The sequence below is a fragment of the Sciurus vulgaris genome, assembly GCF_902686455.1.
Source record: "Sciurus vulgaris genome assembly, chromosome: 7".
Taxonomy (NCBI): domain Eukaryota; kingdom Metazoa; phylum Chordata; class Mammalia; order Rodentia; family Sciuridae; genus Sciurus; species Sciurus vulgaris.
The window spans coordinates 101,339,396-101,363,270 of record NC_136467.1 but is presented as its reverse complement, the minus strand read 5'-3'; the positions used below and the strand labels follow the sequence as shown (position 1 = coordinate 101,363,270).

General features: G+C 37.0%; 1 protein-coding gene across 13 annotated transcripts in view; it reads right to left on the bottom strand.

Moving 5' to 3' along the window:
• The window catches only part of DST (dystonin), a gene marked incomplete at its 5' end in the record, with an annotated part of 497,398 nt that overhangs the window by 168,537 nt on the left and 304,986 nt on the right, over positions 1-23,875 (bottom strand). For all 13 annotated transcript variants that reach the window (XM_079147466.1, XM_079147478.1, XM_079147479.1 and 10 more), the window contains 4 exons: positions 919-1,038; positions 3,140-3,246; positions 3,350-3,462; positions 19,906-20,072. In XM_079147466.1, coding sequence (XP_079003592.1) covers positions 919-1,038; positions 3,140-3,246; positions 3,350-3,462; positions 19,906-20,072 — 507 coding nt within the window. The remainder of the gene's footprint in view (positions 1-918; positions 1,039-3,139; positions 3,247-3,349; positions 3,463-19,905; positions 20,073-23,875) is intronic.

The following is a 23,875-nucleotide window of genomic DNA, read 5'->3' as shown; positions in this document are numbered from 1 at the left end:
AAATGGTGGTTCCATTCCAAGCTTTCTGAGGAATCTCCATACTGCTTTCCAGAGTGGCTGCACTAATTTGCAAACCCACCAGCAATGTATGAGTGTACCTTTGTCCCCACATCCTCGCCAACACCTATTGTTGCTTGTGTTCTTGATAATAGCCATTCTAATTGGGGTGAGATGAAATCTTAGGGTAGTTTTGATTTGCTTTTCTCTTATTACTAGAGATGTTGAACATTTTTTCATATATCTGTTGATTGCTTGTACATCTTCTTCTGTGAAGTGTCTGTTCATTTCCTTAGCTCATTTGTTGATTGGATTACAATTTTCTCATACTAGACAAAGGTGCCAAAAATATGCAATGGAGAAAAGATAGCCTCTTCAACAAATGGTGCTGGGAAAACTGGAAATCCATATGCAACAGAATGAAACTAAATCCCTATCTCTCACCCTGCACAAAACTCAACTCAAAATGGATCAAGGACCTCGGAATCAGACCAGAGACCCCGCATCTTATAGAAGAAAAAGTAGGTCCAAATCTTCACCTTGTTGGCTTAGGATCAGACTTCTTTAACAGGACTCTCATAGCACAAGAAATAAAAGTAAGAATCAACAACTGGGATAGATTCAAACTAAAAAGCTTTCTCTCAGCAAAGGAAACTATCAGTAATGTGAAGAGAGAGCCTACAGAGTGGGAGAATATCTTTGCCACTCATACTTCAGATAGAGCGCTAATTTCCAGAATCTATAAAGAACTCAAAAAACTCTATACCAAGAATACAAATAATCCGTAGCTTTCTTGAGTTTCTAAAACTATGGAATTGTTCAAGCATTAGTTAAAAGTTTATCATAAAATCAATCCTACTCACCATAAAAATCTAATTAAAAAAAAAAATCAACCCTACTTGACTCTTCTATGACACCAACCTTTAGTTCTACAGGATTATTAGGAAATATTCTCTCCGACATTGTGGTCACATGGTGTCTAATCCACTGGATGAGGTAGTTCACCATATTCTGGTATTCAATCCATTTGACTTCAACATCCTAAAACAATGAAATGACAGAAAAAGTTCATGTCTGTAGACAACACTCATACCTAACACAATTTAGTCAGAAGTCGTTCTGTGAATTCACTTGTCTTGAAGTTGGACAGAGAGAATCAGCTAAATGTTTACTTTCCACTCAGTCATAATCCTTTCCACACAAACAGCTTTAAAAACATGATATCAACATCTGGCTACCAACAGTAGCCTAATGAGTGCCAGTTCTGATCCAGAGATAGTGCTCCTCAAGGTGCTGAGGAGGTTTCTGAGATGCCATCCAAGTTCTGCAGAGAAAAATGTCATTATCAACCTGGCGTGTTTCCTAGGGTTCAAAAAGGGAAAGTAACAGTTTGAATAAGCCAGGCTAGCCATCTCTGCCAACCATCTTGAATGTCCTCTGCATATCTGACACTCAAAGGAGTTATACGATATGTAGGAAACCAGACAGGAGTGAACTGGATACGGTGGGAATTGGTCAAGTACTCATTAAGCAACCTTTTTTTACAAAGGGAAGAAACTGGAAGACTGCCAACTGCTATGTTCAATTAAGCATTCGATGAATCCTTATTATGTTTAAAGATTGTGCTTGGTGTTGTAATAAAAACTAAAACTTTAGGACATAAGACCTATTGTCAAGGAGTTATTGTGTACATTGGAAGACAGGGAAGATTCATAGTGTAAACATTTCTTCAAAAGCAGTATTTAATTAATATTCAAATAACAGAAATAGGCAGTACATGCTAGAAATTGAGATAAGAATCAGGTGAGCATCTGTGTGCTTTGAAAGGGCCACTGAAGGCTTCTGGGGAAGGCAATCTGTGACCACTTCCACAATGACCAAGAAGTAACTGTGTTGCTGGGAGAGGCCATGGGAAATGGAAATGCCATGGCTACCAGTAAACTGGTTATGCTGGAAAATCATAGTCAAAAATGTAGGTAAGCAGAATTGATATATACAGAGTTTTGAATGTCAGGGCATCTAGCTAGATTTAACCTTGCGAGCAATACGAGGCTCCTGTATATTTTCAAGCTAAAGACATCAAACTTTAGGCTGGTGAGTTTGGCAATCATATGGAGAGGTGATGAGAAGAAAGAAAAACAATGGAGACAGAAAACACATAAGCTCTCATCCTAGTTCTAACGTGAATAAGTAAGAGGCAGGAGTAGGGTGGAGATAGTAAGAAGATAATGCAAGAAACAGCCACAAGAAACATTTTGAAGCAACATTCACCATTAATTCAACATTGTGAGAGGTTGAGCATGGGATCAAGTTCCAAAAAGGAAAAGATTTTGGAAGAAGAGGAAGAGAATGCAAATAGGTCTAGGACCAACAGCAAACAGAGGCAACATAAGAGACCAAAAAGGGAGCCCACAAGGTAAGCTCCTGTATCTTCAAGTAAGGAAGAAAAGTGATCTTCAGGAAGAGGGTTAAAGCTCAGGGTCAAGGGGGATCATCCCCAGTGCAGAACACACACTGTTTCCTGCTGTCATCCAGAAAGGCACAAGCATGTGTTAGCACAACCACTACCAAATGAATGACTGAATTAAATTGCATACATCACCTTTGAGTAACAGTGATCTAAGGAAGACAAAATACCCAGAGGTACGTGTCAGAGACCCAGCTCTGTTAATACAGTCAAATCCAATAACCTCTGCTAGGCCCTTCCTTTAAATCAGAAAGATATCTAGTCAACTTATTTCATGGGGCCACATGAGTTAATCAACTTGAAATTGCTTTCAAAAGTGAGATTATCCGATACATACAGAAGGACAGGAAATAGAGCAGTTATAAAACAGAAGCAAAGCTAAAAATGAAAATCTTCAAATATCAGTGGTTTATAGTTTTTATTTATGAAATGACCTGTTACTCTGAATAGCTTATTTTACTTAAGAGAGAGAAAAAAATCTTTAGTTATACTTTAAACTTAATGGTGGGATGATGCCATGAAATGCAAATAATACCAATTTATTAAACAGTGCCTTAACTCAAATTCTTCTAAATATATTTGACATTTAAAAACTGGAAAAAGAACTGTCAAAGAATTCAGTCAACTGGTGATCACCAAATCAGAACCTTCTAATACAGAAAAAACAGTACTCACATTTGCTCCGATGCCTTCACCACCTTCAGGGACTTTAGGAAATGCATCATAGAGAGATGACACATAAGTTATTACTGATTTTTCATCAGGTGAAGAGACATCAACATCTAAAAATGGCAACATAAATTATTTATTTCATGACACTGATGGCTTCGTCTTGATCAACTCTCATGCCATTCCTCACACAGACAAGACAAGAAAACAACTCACCTTCAGGGTCCAGAAGTCTTATGACACCAATTTTTTCTGCTACATAAAAAGCGTGCTCTAAATTTGCAAGGTTGCTTTGAACAGCAACAGTATTCATGTCTATCAGGTCCGGCCTAGGAAAAAGTTCACTGTGTTAATAAGTTTTTTAACATGGTAATTCAACCTTCAACTTACATGTGTATCTATTTACACAACAATTTTTACAAATATTAAAACTAAGCCAGTGTTAAAAAACCAGAGATTTTCTTCAAACATTTAACACTGCTTACTTATCTCAGAAATTTGTGTGTGCCAAAAGTAAATACAGGAAGGAAAATATAAAACTTTGAACATGTGTAACTGTCAATAAAGTCCATAAACTCCTCATAATCAGAATATGTATGAACATCTGTCCCATTAAATAGATTTACATTCCACTGCTCCAGGATCATCCTTCCAATCCAACCAGCATCCTTTCAACATTTCTCCCAAGCACAGAAAGCTTGTGCTCCATGTTACACCACTGGACTCCTTTCCTTCTGGCCTGCACTACTCAGTGTATCACCCAAAATAATCGTGTACCTTCTCGCCCTATTAATTCACTGTGTACATACACATGTTGTTACTCTCAAACGGTCAACTCCAAGACAGTGAGAATCACAGCTTTTGGATTTTATCTTCCTACTGAAATACATAAACACAGCAGACCCTGGACAAATATCTACCAATTAGTTGGTAAGTAGGTAAGTTACTTAGTAATTAGAATCATAAATAAATGGCTAGAACAAGCACCAGTTTATACTTCACAAACATACAAGTGACTATTCTTAGTCAAAAAACTTGATTCTTCAATGATTTCATTCATTCTCTCTGCTCATACTCTCACCACACATACACACCGGGCTCCATATCCTTCTTGTGAGACTTGAATGATACTCTAAATAAGAGAGAGACTTTCGAGCTATTTCTACCTACAGGAGACAGGAAAAGACTTCTTGAATACTCCTTGTATAGAAAGTGACAAATCATGGTAGATGGAAATGTCGCTCAAGGCCAGAAGTTGGTAAGGAAACTTTGATCTCAAGAACAAAGCATTAAAGAATACAGAAACAAATGTGGAAACAACAAAGACTTCAAAAAGGGAAGCACCCACCCCCAAAATCATCCAGTTAGAACTTGTTTATCAACATGCAACAGAAGGCTCTCTACAATCCCCACAAGCTAGATGGTTCACTCAAAATAATCAGTGGGGAACCACAGGAGAGTGGGAGGGCTCAGGGGTGGCCTGGGAGGAACGACATGCATATCATTTTGAGTACTATTTGAAAGATCATTTACATAAGAAACTCTCTGAAAACACATCATTAATTTTGTGAAAAGGTAAGTAGTAATTTTTATTCCTATTTTTATCTAGTGATACAGCAGATTTCCAAAAAAGTCTACTTATACTTGGACAGCACTTTGAAGTGTTTGTAACTTGGAAATGTGGCTATCATTTCCTACATGTTCATAGTCAAAGAAACTATTAGGAAATTCAATGATTTTCACATGCCACCAATATGATCACTCAAGGGATCCTACATTCATTATAGTAACAAGAAATCCACAGACAATAGAGGTAAATGACAGACCTCTAAAGACAACATTTTTAAAGTCACACAGAATCATGTTGAAGAATCAATCTGCTAACATCAAGTTTACTAAACAGGTACGTATAACAGTCTAGACAAAAACAAATTCCTAAAGTTCTTTCATTAAAAAACTGTTTTGTTTTCATAAATTTCACACATTTTGCGGAAATAAAAACCAGCCTTTCTGAGTATACCAAATCTCAGAACAAGAAACAGCATGTTATTATGAGAACCCTGCCATTAGCAAAGAAAGTAAACACTGAGTAATCCCAGAGAGAATGAATAAAGTCATTGAAGAATCAAGTTTTTTGACTAAGAGAATAAAACATAAAACTTCCTTCAGAATGACATAGTCCTTGCAGCACAAAAGCAGCTGCATAATACAATGAGTTCTGAACAAGTCACCTCTTTTATCCTGATGTTTAACACTTTGATGGAACAAAAGTCTACAAGGCTCTTCTCCATTAAAGACTAGAATAAAGAAAATTCTTTAAGCAAAAACAGGAAAAGAGAGAAAATTAAACAACAGTGTGAAAAAATAAGAGCTTGAAAGACTTCAAACTTCTAGTGCTCAGGTCATCTCCTAGCACTGTGGCCATTTTCAGTCTTGCAATGTGTCCTATTCTACTTGCCTGAGAATCCAGAAGAGGCTGTGCTTTGCTCTTCTCTCTTTCTTGCTTCACAGTCTCACTGGGATAATATAACCTTTAAAAGTTTCAGTTATTTTTCATACATAGAAGGGTTTTTTGTTTTGTTTTTGTCTTTTTTTTTTTTTTTTTCATTTTGAAGGTTTCATTTCACTGTAATATCTCTTTGTGGAACATTAGCAAGAAATTTCATTTCCATCTTAGGTTTGACTACCAAAAAGCATTAGACTATCTTAGAAGTGCAGAAGTCCATGTTCCTGTATTGTACTTTAAACAGCTGAATATTAACTGTTCTAACTTCCCTATTTTATAAAAATCTTTTATAAAAATATCAGCCATGTAAAATACTCATATTTTTGTGGGGGGAAATACTCATCTTTTTGAGGGCTAATTTAATTCTCATTTGTTTTGTTATTCTATGATAATGCATTGTTTTCTACATGATTAAATCTTTATGGATTGTAATTTTCATTTGTGTAACTCACTCTGTCTTCTATATATGATTAAAAACAGCTTGAAAAGAAATGAAAATAGAAGAGGATGATGACATAAATTTTAAACTAAAAGTATAAAACCAAGAGAAGGCCACAAAGTGAAGTGAGACCAAAAAGTGAAAATCACTTACATGCATGCTTACTATATTTAATTTATTCAAAAACTATAAGGTAGCAGTGAGAGCCTCCCAACGCAGAGCCAGCCATGGGTCCCCAAGCCAGCGGAGACCTCTGACCTACAACCAGCCTCTGGGACCAGGGCTGGGCAGCAAGAGACCTCTCCAGGTCTCTCTCCCTGGAACCAGTAGCGGGCTAGGGGCAGCGTTCTTTGGAAGCACTGCATTATCAAATTAATCCAAGACTTCTGGCTACTGAAGGCTGGTAGGTGATACACTGGAAATCTACAGGGTCACTATAAGCCAATAGAGGAAATCTACAGTATCACAGAGTCCCACTGACATCTGACCAATATGAGAAAACAAGGGAAGAAAATGTCTGAAACAAACCTAGATACTATATCAATAAAACCCAATGACAGCACAGCAGAAGAAATGTCCGAAAGGGAGTTCAGAATGTACATAATTAAAACAATCAGGGAAGCAAACGAGGAGATGAAAGAACAAATGCAGGCAATAAATGAACGCACCAATCAACAGTTAAAAGAGCAAATAAGGGAAGCAAAAGAGCATTTCAATAAAGAGTTAGAGATACTGAAAAAAAAACAAACGGAAATCCTTGAAATGAAGGAAACAATAAACCAAGTTAAAAACGCCATAGAAAGCATAAACAATAGGATAGATCACCTGAAGACAAAACCTCAGATATTGAAGAAAAAATATTTAATCTTGAAAACAAGGTTGACCAAACAGAGAAGATGGTAAGAAATCATGAACAGAATCTACAAGAATTATGGGATATCATGAAGAGGCCAAATTTAAGAATTATTGGGATTGAGGAAGGCCTAGAGAAACAAACCAAAGGAATGAACAATCTATTCAATGAAATAATATCAGAAAATTTCCCAAATCTGAAGAATGAAATGGAAAACCAAGTACAAGAGGCTTATAGGACTCCAAATATGCAAAATTACAACAGACCTACACCAAAGTACATTATTATGAAAATACCTAACATACAAAATAAAGACAGAATTTTAAAGGCCGCGAGAGAAAAGAATCAGATTACATTCAGGGGGAAACCAATAAGAATATCAGCAGATTTTTCAATCCAGACCCTAAAAGCTAGAAGGGCCTGGAACAACATTTACCAAGCCCTGAAAGAAAATGGATGCCAACCAAGAATTTTATACCCAGCAAAAACTATAAGGTAAAAAGGTATTAAAAACTCCTGTAATCCCAGCAACCCCAGAGGCTGAGGCAGGAGGACTACAAGTTTGAGGCCAGTATCAACAACTCCATGAGGCCCTGGCGCAACTTAGTGAGACCCTTCCTGAAAATTAAAAAAAAATGAAAAGGACTGGGAATATAGCTCAATGATAAAGCACCCCTGAGTTCAACCCTCAGTGCCCCCTGCTGAAAGAAAAAAAAGTATTTAAATAATGATTGTCACCAAAAAAAACAAACCCTAGGAATAAATCTAACCAAGGAAGTGAAAGACCTCTATCTACAATGAGAACACTGAAGAAAGAAATTAAAGAACCCAAGAAGATTTAAAAACCTCCCATATTCAGAGCAAAATTAATACTGTTAAAATAGCCACACTACCAAAAGCAATGTACAGATGCAATACAATCCCCATCAAAATACCAATGTCCTAAAATTCATTTGGAAGAATAAAAGATCCAGAAGAGCCAAAGTAATTCTAAGCCAAAAAAAAAAAAGAAGCAATGCTAGAGATTTTAGAAAACCTGACTTCGAATTCTTTTACAGAGGTATAATAACAAAAACTGCATGGAACTGACATAAAAACAGACACAGAGACCAAAGGTACAAAATAGAAAATAAAAAGACAAACGCACACATGTGATGTCATCTGATTCTTGACAAAGGTGCTAAAACATACACTGGAGAAGAGATGGCCTTTTTAATAAATGGTGCTAGGAAAATTGGTTATCCGTGTGTAGAACAATGAAACTAGACCCTAATCTCTTGCCCTATACAAGACTCAATTCAAAATGGAACAAAGACCTAGGAATTAGACCAGATAGTATGCATCTCCTAGAAGAAAATACTCCAACACATAGATGCAAGCAATAACTTTCTCAATAGGACTCCTAAAGCTCAGGAAATAATGCAAAAGTTAATAAAGTTAATAAATGGGATGGCATCAAGTTAAACAGCTTCTGCACAGCAAAGGAAACAATAAAGAATGTGAAGAGGGAGTATATAGGAATGGGAGAAAATCTTTGCTAGCTACCCTTCTGACAGAGGATTAATATCCAGAATATATAAAGAACTCAAAAAACTTAACACCAAAAACACAAATAGCCCAATCAATAAATGGGGAAAAAACTAGAGATACTTCTCAAAAGAAGAAATACAAGTGACCAACAAATATATAAAAATGTTCAACATCCCTCACAATCAAAGAAATGCAAATCAAAACTACACTGAGATTCCATCTCACACTGGTCAAAATGGTAGTCTTCAAGAACACAAATAATAATAAATGCCAGAAAGAATGTAAAGAAAAAGGAACACTTTAACACTGTTGGTGAGACTTTTAATTAGTACAATCACTATGGAAATCTGTATGGAGGTTCCTCAAAAGTCTAGGTATGAAGCCACAAACACAAAGCACCCACAAATGTAACTGCCTAGTGTCTTATACCCTTAGTAGAAGAGAGAACTTATCCAGTGCTTCTGTTTATTGTTTAAATCCAGAAGAAAACAATCAGTTAGTGTTAAGTGGGCATAACATTTTGTGTTGGCCTAATTCTGGAATGCATTATAGAATGACAGAGTCTAGAGAAGACAGCATTTGGTCATGGATTCTTTTTTTAAGCCAGAATAAAAACACAATTTATTTATTTATTCATTCATGTAAGTCTAGAGAAGATAGCATTTGGTCATGGATTTTTTTTTTTAACCAGAATAAAAACACAATTTATTTATTCATTCTTTTATATATTTTTTTATTTTATTTATTTATTTATTTTATTTTATTTTTTTGCAGTGCTGGGGAACTGAACCCAGGGCCTTCTGCTTATGAGGCAAGCACTCTACCAACTGAGCTATATCCCCAGCCCCTACAATTTAATTTTCTGATTTGAGTTCTCTGATCATCTAAAAAGACATAAAATAACAATTTATTATTTCAATTATTAAAACAAGCACAATACAGAGTGTGGAATGGTCCAGGTAACCAAGGACTGGGTTGAGAGGGTGTTAGGAGTTAATGGGTATAGAGTTTCTGTTACACAAGAAGAGAAGAGTTCTGGAGATGGCTGTTGATGGTGGTTGCCCAACAACATAAATGTACTTAATGCATGTGAACTGTATACTTAAAATGGTTGAGATGACACATTTTATGTGTATCTTAGCACAACCATTTTTAATTTTTAAAAGACAATTTTACAGATTATAGAGAAAAGGTTATATTGAGGTGGGAAAAAATAACAAAAATCAGGTGTTTGTGTTTTAGTCCTAACTTATTCTTAATTTGACTTTGGAGACACATCACACAACCTGTGTCTCAATTCCTATGAAAAAATTGAAATCAGGAATTACAGAAGTTAAAACAAAATCACCAAAATTCCAATTACACCCTGAGAGTACCTGGAAATGTGTGTGGACATGGCAGGGAGGGCATTATGGGTTGTTGCTGGCATAAGGTTTGAAGAATCCAAATGAATGGCTCAAGGTCTCAAGAGAGGGTTTAGGGCAAAGCAAGTTGTGAAACTAATATATACAGGCTATTAAGAGGTGTCTATTCACTCAAAAGCATACAATGAAAAGGCAATAAAAGAAGACATAACCTGATGCTTTGGTATGTTTCATATACAAAATTCTTCCCAGTCAACAAGCCTGCAAGTTCACTCAGTACTTAACTATCAATCATTTACCAGTCAATGAGGCACTGCAACTGTTGTCCCTGTATAAATGGAGCACTCAGAGCTCTAGAAGGGGTCCAGGAGGGTACCAGGAGAAAACCTGAGAGACATGCATATATACATTCTGCAGATGGAGAAAGTCTGACTGCAAGGAGCCCCATGCACAGGCAAGGAGTCAGCAGCAAGGGGAACATGGTGAGAGGTGAGGCTAGAGGGTGGCCAGGTGCCAGGAGGAGGCCAATTCTCATGAACTTCTTAAGGGATTGCAAAGTTTTTTTCTAAGAACTTTGGAAAGCCATTAAAGTACAGTAAAGAGTATTATAAGAGATTAAATGATCAGATCTGGGATCAGATAGAAGAGAAATTTAAAATGGTGCAGGTACCTCCATGGAATCCAGGTAGAAGACCAGGATGGCTTCCAGAAGAGTGAGGCAGTAATGGGGAGAACTAGAGAGGTCAGGAAATATTTAGAAGGTCAAATCCACAGAATTTCATTCTATAATCTCGATTATAGAATGCAACCTTTATCTCAATAACACGACTGTAGGCATAAATGAGAGACAACAGAGAGAAAGAAACATGCAACCCTGAAAACTCTCCAACACAACACTACTGTTAAGAGCATTTCCAAAGAAAGAAATGCTCAATGGTGTCAAGTACTAAGTAGTAGTATGAGATCGAAAAGGCCTACTGTTGTAGCCACATCAAAGTCAGTCATGACCCTAGAATTGTTTCAGTGGATTATGAAGCCAGAACCAGAGTAGAGTGGATTGAGAAATAAATACCAAGAAATGAACAAGGATACATTCTTAAAAAAATCAATAAAATTTTATTAAGAATCAGTTGTGGGGCTAGGGATATAGCTCAGTTGGTAGAGTGCTTGCCTTTCAAGCACAAGGCCTTGGGTTCAATCCCCAGTACCACCAAAAAAAAAAAAAAAAATTGGTTGTGTACCCTGCATTGAAGGTAATAGGATAGAGCTTGGTAGAAGACACAAACACACAAAAGAAAGATTTTTAACTCTTGACTAAACCATAAAGTAAGATGTTTAGAAAAAGGTGTAGATACAGACACTCTTTTGAGTAATTTGAGAAGGAAGTAGCTGGGAAAAAAGCATGGTGTTGAGGAAGAGTGTTTCTGTTGACTATTTTATTAACAGAAGAGGTGTCTGCATGCTTAAGATCCAAGGAGAAACATCTGAAACACTGAATACACATGAGTAAGGACGTTTCCAAGGCAAAGACTGAAAAGAAACCACAGCACAGCAAGAAGGGACTGGCTCAGGATGGCTGACCAGCAGGGCTGCAATGAACAGGAGGCACAGGTGATGAGGAGGAATGCAAATGAAGGTGAGTTTCACTCTTTGACAGCAGAAAGCCTTCCCATTTCCTGTCTTGCTTTTTCCCTGAGCATTTAATAAAGGTGAAGAAGAGATATAGAAAGAAAGATGATGTGAGGAAAGGGGTCAGTCAGTAACACAGACAGGAAGACTGCTGGCCAGGCCAGGCCAGGCTGCTGCTGTTAAAGTTCTATGAAACTAATCTACCCTGGAGTGGGACTTTCTCCAGCGCCTTTTACTCCTGGGGACATGTACAGACAAGGCAAATGGCTGGGCTCACATAGGCTCAAGCTTTGCTGGGGAAAGAGTAATACTCAGCAGTTTGCAAGGAACTGAAAGGGATTCTCTAGAAGTTTAAAACAAAAACAAATAAAATACTGGAATTACCTAAAGAGCAGTCTTAAAAACCACCTTTATACCCCAGAACACAACTTGCTCACAGACACATGAAAAAGCATATATCACATAACATCAGCTCTTCCCAGAGCACACAATGAGAATACGCATTCACATGCCTAGCTGCTGTGACAGCACAGCAGTTACCATAACAAATTCCTGAACATGACTGTTCCGACTAAATCAAGTTCAGACTTAGCATATTCTTACTGCTGTTATTGGTGCAATGAGCATCTCGCCTCCTCCTCCCCCTCCAAAAAAAAGAAAAAAATCTGTAAAATGGTTTCCTCCCCTATACCCCAGCAAATAAATATGAGCATGCAGAAGACCCATGCACAGTTACGTAACAGGGTGTAGACATTCCTCTATGCTCATATTTGGGCACATATCATTGAAAGAAATGAAGCCAAGAATTCCAAGGAAGCAACAAGCTATTAAGATAATCTTCCCTTATTCTCAAAACTAGATGTCTGAGTTTATCTCAAATATTCCTCCTTTTTCCTCCCTACAAAGGACTCTCTATTCAAACAACAAGACAGAGAGCAAAGACTAGAAACACTACAATTTACAGCAAGCTTTGTTGAAGGGGTATTTCAAGATTGGAATCTAACAATCTCAATAATTAAAAGGTAATGAACTATGACTTTCAATTCACAAAGAATCGTCTAACTCCTAACAGCCTCCTAGACTTTAATAAGTTTTTCTATATTAATAAATATAGAAGACAATATTGGTTTTGACTGAGAAGTAACTCCTCCAGTACCTGTATTTTAGTGAACTGGTAAGAGCTAATTTTAAGTAAACCTTAGGGACTAAGGGACTAAATACCCCCTGTCTAAAATAGTGAGGTGAGGATCAACTTATGTTCACTCTGATAGAAAACAAAGTCTTAAACTATTTCATGCCACAGAATAAGATGAGAATATGAATCTATAAATGAGTCGAAATAACATAAGTGTTCAAACAAATACATGGGCTTCTGGAAAATTTATAAGCACCTGCCAGCTATTCTTCTAACGTAAGAGAAAGGTAAGAACACTGAAGGGAACTGGAATGAAGGACGTGTGGCTGAGGGATTCCAAAGCAAGGAGGGGTGTTAGGGCTGTCCTGAGCGCCCAGCCAGTGCCCTATCTTTAGCCTACCTTTAGTGCATCCACAGAGCATGGGGAGGGAGGTGCTAACGCACATCACACTGGCATTGTTAAGGCACACTCACATATGCTATATCAAGACAGCCTCCACTGCTGGCATTCTAACTTTTTAAATGATCACATCACTCTGAAATATGCCTATTTATTTAACCACTTTACCCCCAAACCCTTCTTCCTCCTCCTGTGGAACTGGGCACTGAGCCACAGCCTCATGTATACACTCTATACAGAGCTGCATCCTCAGCCCTTTTAGTTTTTTCTTGCAAGACACAGTCTCATTAAGCTGCCCAGGATGGATTCAAATTTGCAATCCTTCTGTCTCAGCCTTTTGAGTATGTGGGACTACAAGTGGGCACCATGTGCCTGGCTTTTCCTTCTTAGCTCTTTTAACACACTCATGTTTATACTAACAGCCTACGCATCAAGCAGAGGGAAAAATAAGCCTGCAATTCAGTACTTCTTTAAAAGCTGAATATAAATAGCTTTGAGAATTAAAAGAGTAAAGTAAAAGAAAATAGAAAAAAATAACAGGATTTAGACCTTCTAGAAAACCATTAACAAATTAGGAAATGTATCTTTCTTAAAGGCTTCATGGAGGGCCAATGGTGCAGATGAAGGCAATTCAGAAACAAACTTCAAAGTTTAAAGGTAATACCCTTTATCCTAGCAACTCCATTTCTAAGGCCTTACTCTACACACATCTGCCCAGCACACAAAGTTTGACACATTTCCAATAGCAAGAAACAACATAACATCCATCAGTAAGGTACTATAAACAAATGTTACATTCATACAACAGAATACTGTGTAGCATTTTAAAAATCACAGATACAAGAAAAAGTATAAATGTGGCAAGGAGCACCTACTCTGGAAACTGCTACTGGATTTAGCAGGCTTCCATGAGCAGGACAGCCATAGACAGGACACCTTCCTGTTCAGGCTTTGAAGTTTTTTCAGTTGTCTGCCTCAAGAATGGAAGTAGAATGTAGGTTGTACCTTCCTTCATACCTATAACGATTTCATTCAATAATGGGATTTTAGGATTAGAGGGAATTTCTGTGAAATAATCTGTGCAAGAGGGCCAGGAGTACAGAAAGATCCATAGGCCCTTTCTCTAAATATTTAAATGTCAATTTATACCCCCTAAGTTGTATGTAAAAGTACGACAAAATAAAAGTAGCGACCAGATGTGAGACACTAACTGACACACCTTGCCTGGACAGATGCAGTGGTCATTAGCACTTCAAGGGTGAGTTTATTTGGTAAATAAGCAATTTGATTTTGCTTCACAAACTGAAATACCACATTTTTTGTGAAATTTAACACACACACACACACACACACACACACACACACACACACACACCTCATAGGTCTGGACTCTGCCGCCTCAGGACATAGGGACTAGTCAATGCTAACGCAACTTCCTGGGAGAACATTTCAAACCCTAAGGGGCCTCCTCCCAGCATTAAACCAGTTCAGTCCAGTTAAGCTTCTAAGGTGTGACTGAATCCAAGCATGTGAGTGAATCACCTGCCTCCAGGTCATGCTATTAAACAAGATGACTCTGACCACAGCCTCCAAGTCTAACCTTTCCAATTAAAGCATCTTAAACATTTAATACAATGAAATATAATGGCCCCATTAAATTCTAATTCAAAATGCAAACAATGAGCAAAATAATTGCTACTCAATTACATACTGCTTAATTAGAAAACATTTAGTGGTATGCTCTTGCACACAACCTATTCCCCAAATTTCCAGTCTTACTTGGCTAACATATTTAAAACACTGCCAAGGGCCTTAAAAGGAGATTCAAATATATGAATGGGATAAATTTTTTTAAAAAAGAGAAGTAGAAACTAGTGAGCAGAAATGATCTCTCTTCAAAATCCACCCCTGGCACCCCGGTCCCAACATACTAGGTGTCTTTCTGTACCACCACCTCAAGTTCCCACGGCCCTGCTGCACATCTTGCACTGCTTTTTGGCCTGTGGTGCACGTTCATGTTCATGCCTGCTCAGGCAGACATGCTTCAACACTGAGTGATGCTGTGCTACTGCTTTAGAACTTGGCTTTCATTGGGTTCTAGTGCAGAGAGTCACATGGAGAGGCTGACAAGTCAGAGGAGTCAGGTGCTGAACTTCATGCTGGAAGTCAGAGCTCAAGCTCAGAATGAAATAAACCAATTTTACTGCGATGCCTGAGCACACCCTTAAAGAAGGGCATAGTTGAACCCTCTGCTGTATAATACTGCTGAAGAACATATAGTATTGTTGGGAGTTTTACTCCTCTATACCACCCCAATTCTTGGTGACTCATTAGTTCACCAGGGTTTAGAGGATACTCCTAGAAGCCTTGGCTATTGGATCTTGGTTAATTCTTTAAAAAGAATCTCTTGCTTTTAATCTACTTAATCATCAAATGCTTCTGTAACAGCCTTTCAATCTAAAATCATCAAATCCAGTCTTGCTTATTATTCTTTTGAATGAAAGCTAAGGATATAGGCAATAGTGAGACTTATTTAACTAAAATCTCTTACCAGTTGTTATTTGCAATAGAAGATTTTACTATGCACTAATGGAAATTTAAACTATATAAACAAAACAAGCAGAAACTAATATAGGTATGCTGCATTTCATCATTTGAATCCTTTCAAGTGAAAACTGAACAAAATAAATAGAAGTTCCTAGAAAGAACTAAGGACAAAGTTTCCTAACACAGGTTTAATGGAAAAAAAAAACAATGCATTTGTCAATGACCTATTTACACAGAATCTATAGAATATGTCTTATAATCTCTTCCACTAAATCATATTACTTTAGCATTCTTATGACCCATTGAATAACCCAGGCTCTTCATCTCCTCAGAATAATAGAATATACTAAAACTATAGAACAGGTTATTTATGACTATGCTTTTACTTACACTAAGCATTTTAATATTCTTTTATTAGCTATAGTTGTCCTCACTGTAAGAGTTGCTGCTGATGCTACTGTCACTGTTGGACAATTCTAAGTTAAGCAACTAATACTGTCCCTCATTAATTTCTAACAAGGAGCAAAGACGTCAGTTGGCAATTTTATATGTATCAGTCATTTCTTTAGTTCATCAATAATTTTCATATTTATCTTTACTAAATATATTCAAAATTGCACTATCAAAGTTGTTCAGGTAATAGTTCCATTTCCTGAAATCTAGTTTGCCTAAAGGAAATCATATAAGTAGTTACACAAAAGTATATGAAGGCCTGAGAATCCAGAGCAAGCACCCCATTATTCAAAAGGTTGTGATGTTGAACATGTTAGTTACCCTGTGAGCCTCAGTTTAATTGAAAAAATGAAGACACTCTCCATTTCATAGGATTGTGGTTATTTAAAAAAATAACTTGTATTTTTAAAAACTAAGATAAAAACATCTACACGGGCCAGGCACAGTGATTGATGCCTATAATCCCAGCCACTTGGGAGGCCAAGGCGGGAAGACAAGCTGAAAGGCAGCCTCAACAACTTAGCAAGACTGTTTCAAAATAAAATAAAGGACTGGGAATATATCTCAGAGGTAAAGAGCCCCTGGGTTCAATCCCCAGTACAAAAAATAAAAATAAAAAAACCCACAAGTTCAACGTCTTCTTTATATTTCTTAGGCATCTACCTTATGACAGTTACTTTCTTTTTATATTTAAGGATTTTTTTATTCCATAATATCTATAAATTTCCCTTATTATATAAACTCTTCATTTTTACTCATATAATAGTTCTTTCAAAAATAAAAAATTATTAAGTATTTTTTTTTTAATTCTAGAATACAGAATTGTTAAAAAAATATTGCTTACTGGGGTAATGAAACAGTCTCTGCATTTTTTACAGTCATATTTTAGGTGACAATACTAATAAAAATGAGCTAGATAATTCAAATTGTACCTAATAACTTTTTTAAGTTGTCAATTGACCTTTATTTTTATCTATTTATTTATATGTGGTACAGAGAATTGAACTCAGTGCCTCATACGTTAGGCAAGTGCTCCAACACTGAGCCACAACTCCAGCCCATCTAATAACTTCTGACAGTGTAAGTTACATTAACACAAAAATCTGAAGGATGCCTTTATGTCACACTAATACTTTAAAAATTTTAGAAGATGTTATATACAAAAATATCTTCCTAAGTCACTTCTTACAAATACTGGCTTAAATAATAATAAATAATAAATATTAAATGTTACATATTTTCCTTATCACCAGAATAATATTTCCTAGTCTATTTAGGGTATGAAAACCTGATTGTCTCACATTCTTCCTCATATCACTGTTGCAACCTTGAGTTTCTATCTGCTGAATTCTCATTCACTCTTAAGATCCTTCTCAACAAATTATTCCCTGTCAGGGCTGGGGAGATAGCTCAGCTGACAGAGTGCTTGCCTCACATGCACAAGGCCCTGGGTTCAACCCCCAGCGCCACAAAAAAAAAAAAAAAAATTATTCCCTATCATTAGCCATATCAGATAATTTTTATTACAGAAGCCCATAAAATTCATATACATAAATATTTTTCTCTAAATATAAAAATAAAGCCCAATTAAGCACAGTAGATCCACAAAATTCATGAAAATATTAGGTAATTAGTTAATTGAGACACTGTTCTCTATATGTGATTATTACTGTTCAATACTCCAAAACCTACTCTTGGTAAATGTTTCAATTGTTTGTTGTAACTTTGTTTCTTATGCCTTTAGAGTAAATCAAGACATTCAACAGTAAGAAAGATAAGCAGTTCAACCCCATCTATTTAACTTTTGACTTTTAAAATACAGTTCTACAGATAAAAGGTTTCTTCTAGTGAAAGAAACCACAGAAATATTGCATACAGCACAGGGTACCTGACAATTTTAGCAATAAAGAAATCCTATAAGCAGTTAAAACTTGATACACAGTATTTTTACATGAATTCTAACAAAAACAAAAACAAGCAAACTAGGAAAACCAGAATTCAAAGTTCAACAGCTTTCTAATATTCTAACATGATCACTATACCAAAATAAAAGTTAGAAACAAGTAGCATTCACAAGGTTCAAATTCTCCCCTAGAGCAACTGAGGTCTACAACATTAAATATCCCTAAGACATTTTAGGACCTTTGACATACATGGTGACTTATTAAAGTACTTAGAAGAAAAATATATGGCAAATATATGCCAATTGGTTCCATAATTTTTCATGAGTACAGAAAAAAAGAAAAGGTTCAGAAACTACTGATTTTAAAAGCAGATGATTTCAGAAGAGCTGATTTCTAAAAAATGCTTTGATTCTACTTAAAACATTTCAAAGAGAGCAGAACACACCCTTGAAACTGCATAAGTGTCACGATCGGTATCTTTCTATTCAAGGGCCATGAAGATTTTTATCATCCCATATATAGAATGTGGCCAGCTATACAGTCCTTGCGCTCCAGTCACCTGGGGAGTGCCATGTGAGAATGGCAATGTCTATCACTAAACCCTCTTCGCTCTGAGTTACAAAAGAGGATCTTTGTTTTGAAAAAGTGCAAGCAAGTTGATCCTGGTTTTTCTTTTTAATTGAGCAACCAGCAGTCACCTCTACTTACATGTTGTTCCATAAGAAAAGGGACTATTATCGTGCTTAAAAATAGAAACTCTTGGGTGTGGGTGCATGAAGGATTCATTACTGTTCTACAGATGTTGAAACTTCCAAAGTAAAAAGGGAGAGAGAGATGAAAGAGAGAAAAGAGGGGCGAAAGAAAAGAAAGGAAGGAGGAGGAGTGGGGAGAATGGGACTTTGAGTCAAACAGCTGGGTTTGAATCTTAGCTCTGCAATTTATTTATTAACAGTGTGACCCTGGTAAGCATCAGGTGTCTCATCCATAAAATGGGATAGCAGGTTCTGCTTCATGGGAATGAAAGATTTGATAACATTTAAAACAGTGAACTTCACTAACATAATTATTATTTTTATTATAATCAAATAAGTCAGTTTAATGAGTTTACAGCTTAGGTTTAGTCTATTTAGGAATATTTTCAGTTCTTTAAGACCATGACACAATCTTTATAAAACTAAGGAAGATAAATGAGATCAAGAAATAAATAGTTTTTGATAAATATTATCTGGGGATTGAGCTTCTCATAGCCAATAAATGTATGAACTTGAGAGCCAGACTGCCTAGATTTGAATCCCAGGTCTCTTACTTGTTAGTTGTGTGACCAGGCAAATTATTTATTGTGTATTTTGCTTTCTGTCCCTTAAGTAGGGATGAGGACAGGGGTGTTTTGAGGATTAAGCTAGTTAACAAGCGTAAACTGCTTAGAACAGTCTGGCATTTGGTGCTTCCTAAGTGTTAATGTGGATTTAGTTCATAAAATTTTTCACCAAAAAAAACTGCTTATCACCACGAAATTGACCACTGTAAAGCCCAGCTACTCACTAGAGTATGATTATGATTTGGAAATTTCTGAGTTATAAATCTCAACTAAACAATTTCTGTCCCACTCATCAGTGCCCTGTATACACATTATATGTTCTATCTGCAGATTCTACATAGAAGAGCTACCTGCTATGTTACTGGCAAAATTCAAAGGCATATTACAGCCAGTTGCTCTGTATGTGTACACTAAAATTTAGAATGATAATTTCTAAGTGGTGGGAATGTGATATTTTTATTTCATTTTTATTTTTCTGTCATGTAGATGCATTGCTTCTATAAAAGGTTATTTTATTTTATTTTATTTATTTATTTATTTTTTGCAGTGCTGGGGATCGAACCCAGGGCCTTGTGCTTGCAAGGCAAGCACTCTACCGATTGAGCTATCTCTCCAGCCCTAAAAGGTTATTTTAAAATAAAAGTAAAAGAAACATGCCTGTGTCGTATAGGAAAAAAACCCACAGATTCCATACCTGTATTTATGAATGATGGCATTAAATAGTTTTCCATCTCTCCAGCAGGTAGTGAAATTTTCACACCGTATTCCAGCATAACCCTCTGTTGCCTGCTGTGTCCACAGTAGCAATCTCTCTTTTGCAGACATATCCTCTGACTCTCCAGTGACATGGATATCAGATATCTAAATATAACAGAAAGTGTTGAACCATTAGGAAGGAAGGAAGTTAATGCAGATTAAGAACCTACTATGTGCCAGGCACTTCACAAGTGCTGTTTTTCTCAGTCCTCATAACTCATTTATACACTAAATAGATTTCCCCATTTTACACAAAGAAAAACTAAGTTTCAAGCAGGTTAACAGATTTAGTAAATCAGACTTAACTCTTTTTTTTTTTTTTTTTTTTTTGGTGCTGGGGACTCTACCGACTGAGCTATCTCCCCAGCCCCCAGACTTAACTCATTTGTGTCCAACTTAACTATACCAAACATCACAGTTTTTGGAAATTTTACCGTATTCTTTGATAATCAGTTCTGTTAAAATAACTTCAGCAAATGTTTTTCCAAATGCAAACTGATCTGAAGTAAACCCATAAATTACTCCACACTACCACCTTCTGAGCAGAATTTGATCCAACAGGTGTTCTGTGTAAAGAATAGAGAAAGAAATAGTACACTCTCCTCTTAATTGTATTACATAACAATTTGGCTGCAGATCTCTAATTTTCTCAAAAGTGTTGCTCAGTTTGTTGGACACGAAACTTTTATCAACTGTTTCCCCTATATTTTATTTGTTTTCAATGTTTTCTAACCTTCTTACATTGAATAATAATACATCAGGTCACAAGTGTTCATGATTTACATTTTCCAAGAGCATCTCTTTGAAAAGGGTCCTACTTGGTCAGCTGATAATTAAACTAAGGCACAAAGTGACTTTACCAGGAGTTGCCTGTAATTCCAAAGCTGGGATTAACACCAACAACTGTTCCCTCAGTCAGAACAAGATGCAGAGCCAAAAGATCAAGAATGCGGGAGGCAAGCCAGAATCAGGATGGGCAAGTGAGGAAACTGGAAGCAAGACGAATGGAGGAACAAATTATTCTGTAACAGGAACAAAATCACTAGACCGGAGTCATGAGATAGGCTTCTAGTCCTGACCACGAGCCCCATTGCTTTGGATAATTCATGCCAAGTCTGTGAGTCAACTTCCTCCTCTATAAAATGAAGGGGTAAGGAAGCAAAAGCAGATAACGTTAAAGGCCCTTTTTGGTCTAAAGTCTCACCGAGACTGTAAACACAACACAGAACTCAGAGGTCAAAATACAGAGTCAAGCAACTTAAAGTAGAGGGGAAAAAAAGCCTCCAGACTAAAGAAACCTTTTCATGTGGCAGTTTAAAATTCAAACAGGAAGCCCATTTTTCCTCCCAGCTGCCGTAAGGGCCAGGGGCATACCCAACTCAGGGAGCTGGGGCAGGCCAGCTGCTGCAGTCCAGCGCTTGCCAGCCTGGCAGCCCCTAGGACACCACTTGTTGAGAAAATGAGGGTGGGGCCACCCACAGCCTCTGCCAGTGCACAGCAGAGGCAGCAGTGCCCTGTGCAGCTCCACTCCCAGCAGTCTGAGACACTCACCTTGACAAGTGGCCGGGATATGAAAGCACAGTGTCTCAGTTTTAATCCCCATTCCTAGGAATTCATGCTAGTCTCCATAACATGACAAAGGATGGTTAGTACGAACACCCTATACAGCATATGTAAGAGCAATATATTTTCATGTGGAAAAAAAATCACCACTATTTTCTGCCCTACTTCTAAGAATATTCTAGTCTTAAAATTATGCTTGTGTGCTTGCCTGGCTCCTCCTAAGCATTTACACCTCAAACATTTACATGCTCAGGCTACTTAGCTGATTTAAGATTATTGCCTCGCTTGTACAATATTAATTGTTACACTATGAGTGGGAATTCAGCATCAGCACAGTGTAATACCTGGCACACGGTAAATACGTGTTCAATAGAGGATAGCTATTTCATTGTTGTGGTGGTTATTCTTTTTTTTTTTTTTTTTTTTTTTTGACAATGAGAGAAGCAAAAATTTGACTCTATTCCTCTCCCAATTCTCTTCCTATAAAAAGGAATAAAGCAGTTTTAAAATTTGTTGCCTCAAACAAATCAAAATCTATGAAAACAAGAAAACTAATTCAGGAAATTGTGGATAAAGTTGAGTTTCTATGCTAATACATTTTTAAAAATCTGGCCTACAAAATTTAAAAAAAAAAAAATTTGAGCCTCTAGGTAAAATTTCACAACAAGTCCCTATAAGCTTTTACAAATCACAAATCAACTCCTTTGGGGAACCGTACAATGGAGGAGCTACACTGGGGTATTGACAGCACTATTTAAAAAGGAGATAAACAGCTAGAGAGTGTGGGGGGGGGGGGTGGCAACTGTTTTTTGCTGATTCTAGAACATTCCAGGCCAGTCCAATTATAAAAGTAATCATCTATTAACTACGGAAGTCCATAAATTTCAACTACGAGGTGCCAGTGTAGAAGGTCTGAGCACTACAGAGTATTCTCCATCCCTAAGAAATGATGTTAGTTGTTTAGAGATTTGAAGATGGTTAAATATCAACCAAATCACATATTCTTATTAAATATGTTTCCAAGAGATGAATTTCAGATTATATACATACTACTTCAGATAACACATATAAACTATTTAAAGAGCTGTAACTTTAAAAAGCACATATATTTTATGAACCAAGCTTTAACATATCAAAGACTAATACACTGCCTCAATTTCAGTTTCCTCTCCTCTTCCCCATTAACCAAATGTCATCCTCACACAGTAACTTAAGGTGTTTTTTAAAAATAGACAACACTAGTCACTGAGTATATCAGATTTTTCACAATACTTTGCAAATAAAGCAAAAAGGAAAAATACATTAAATGCTTAAACTTATGTCTGCAGTTGTCATTCATAATCACTGATCTGAAATGTGTGTGTTAGTGAAAAAGTCTGAGTCCTCCACCAAAGGCAGGTTGGGGACAACTGACAGGTCAGACTGCTGAAAGTCATGGAACACCCCCTTGCAAAACCTGGAGCCAACACAGTGATGGTCAGAGAGGGTTGCAGTTGATGCTGACTGGGGTCAAATCTCACCTTCAACAGTTAACAGAATGAATGAATACAGAGTATTTACAAAATTTTTGGAAAATTCATTTTCCCATCTTTGAAACTTAAATAATGTCTACCTTCTTGGGTGGTTCTGAGGACTGGATGAAATAAACACATCAAGTGTTCAGCACAGTGCCTAATACAGAGAAAACTCTCCCATCTCCATTTTATTAGCACGATTTGCCCCTTAAAGTTTCTCACCAACAATCTGTCAATCAGCACCAAAAACAAAATACTTTATATCAGAGTTCCTTCTGGAAACTTGAAGCCCTCATGCCTCACATCCAGGTCATGGTTGGCTACCAATCAAACTCAAGTTCTTCCTGTCACTGAGCCTGTCATGCCCATATTTCATTTGTGTTTCATTTCCCCTGACCAGATTGCCATCATTCCCAAACCTTCCAAAAATACCCATCCCACAGTAAACAAAGTCTCTGGTATCTTCAATACCTTACACTGTTTCTATCTCTCCAGTGAATCCCAGGTCCTCCCACTACAATAACTGAAATCCGCCAAGTCCCAGACTCCAGGAGGCCAATGGGCAGCAGAGATATGCTTATCTCTGCAGAGATGCAAATAGAGTGGTTTTCAAACCATTGCCTCATTGCAAAGATCTCATTTTTACATTGCTGCAGAACACTTCTGCTCTACCACCTTTCCCCTCTCCTCAAAAATGATCCTGTGTCCCCCAAATGGTTGGCACCTGAAAGAGTATGTGCCTGCAAGCCCATACCCATCTCCACCTGGCACCTGTCCTCTCAGTCCTTTGTCTCCTCTCCACTTCAGTCACTCCTGCATCTACATCCTGAG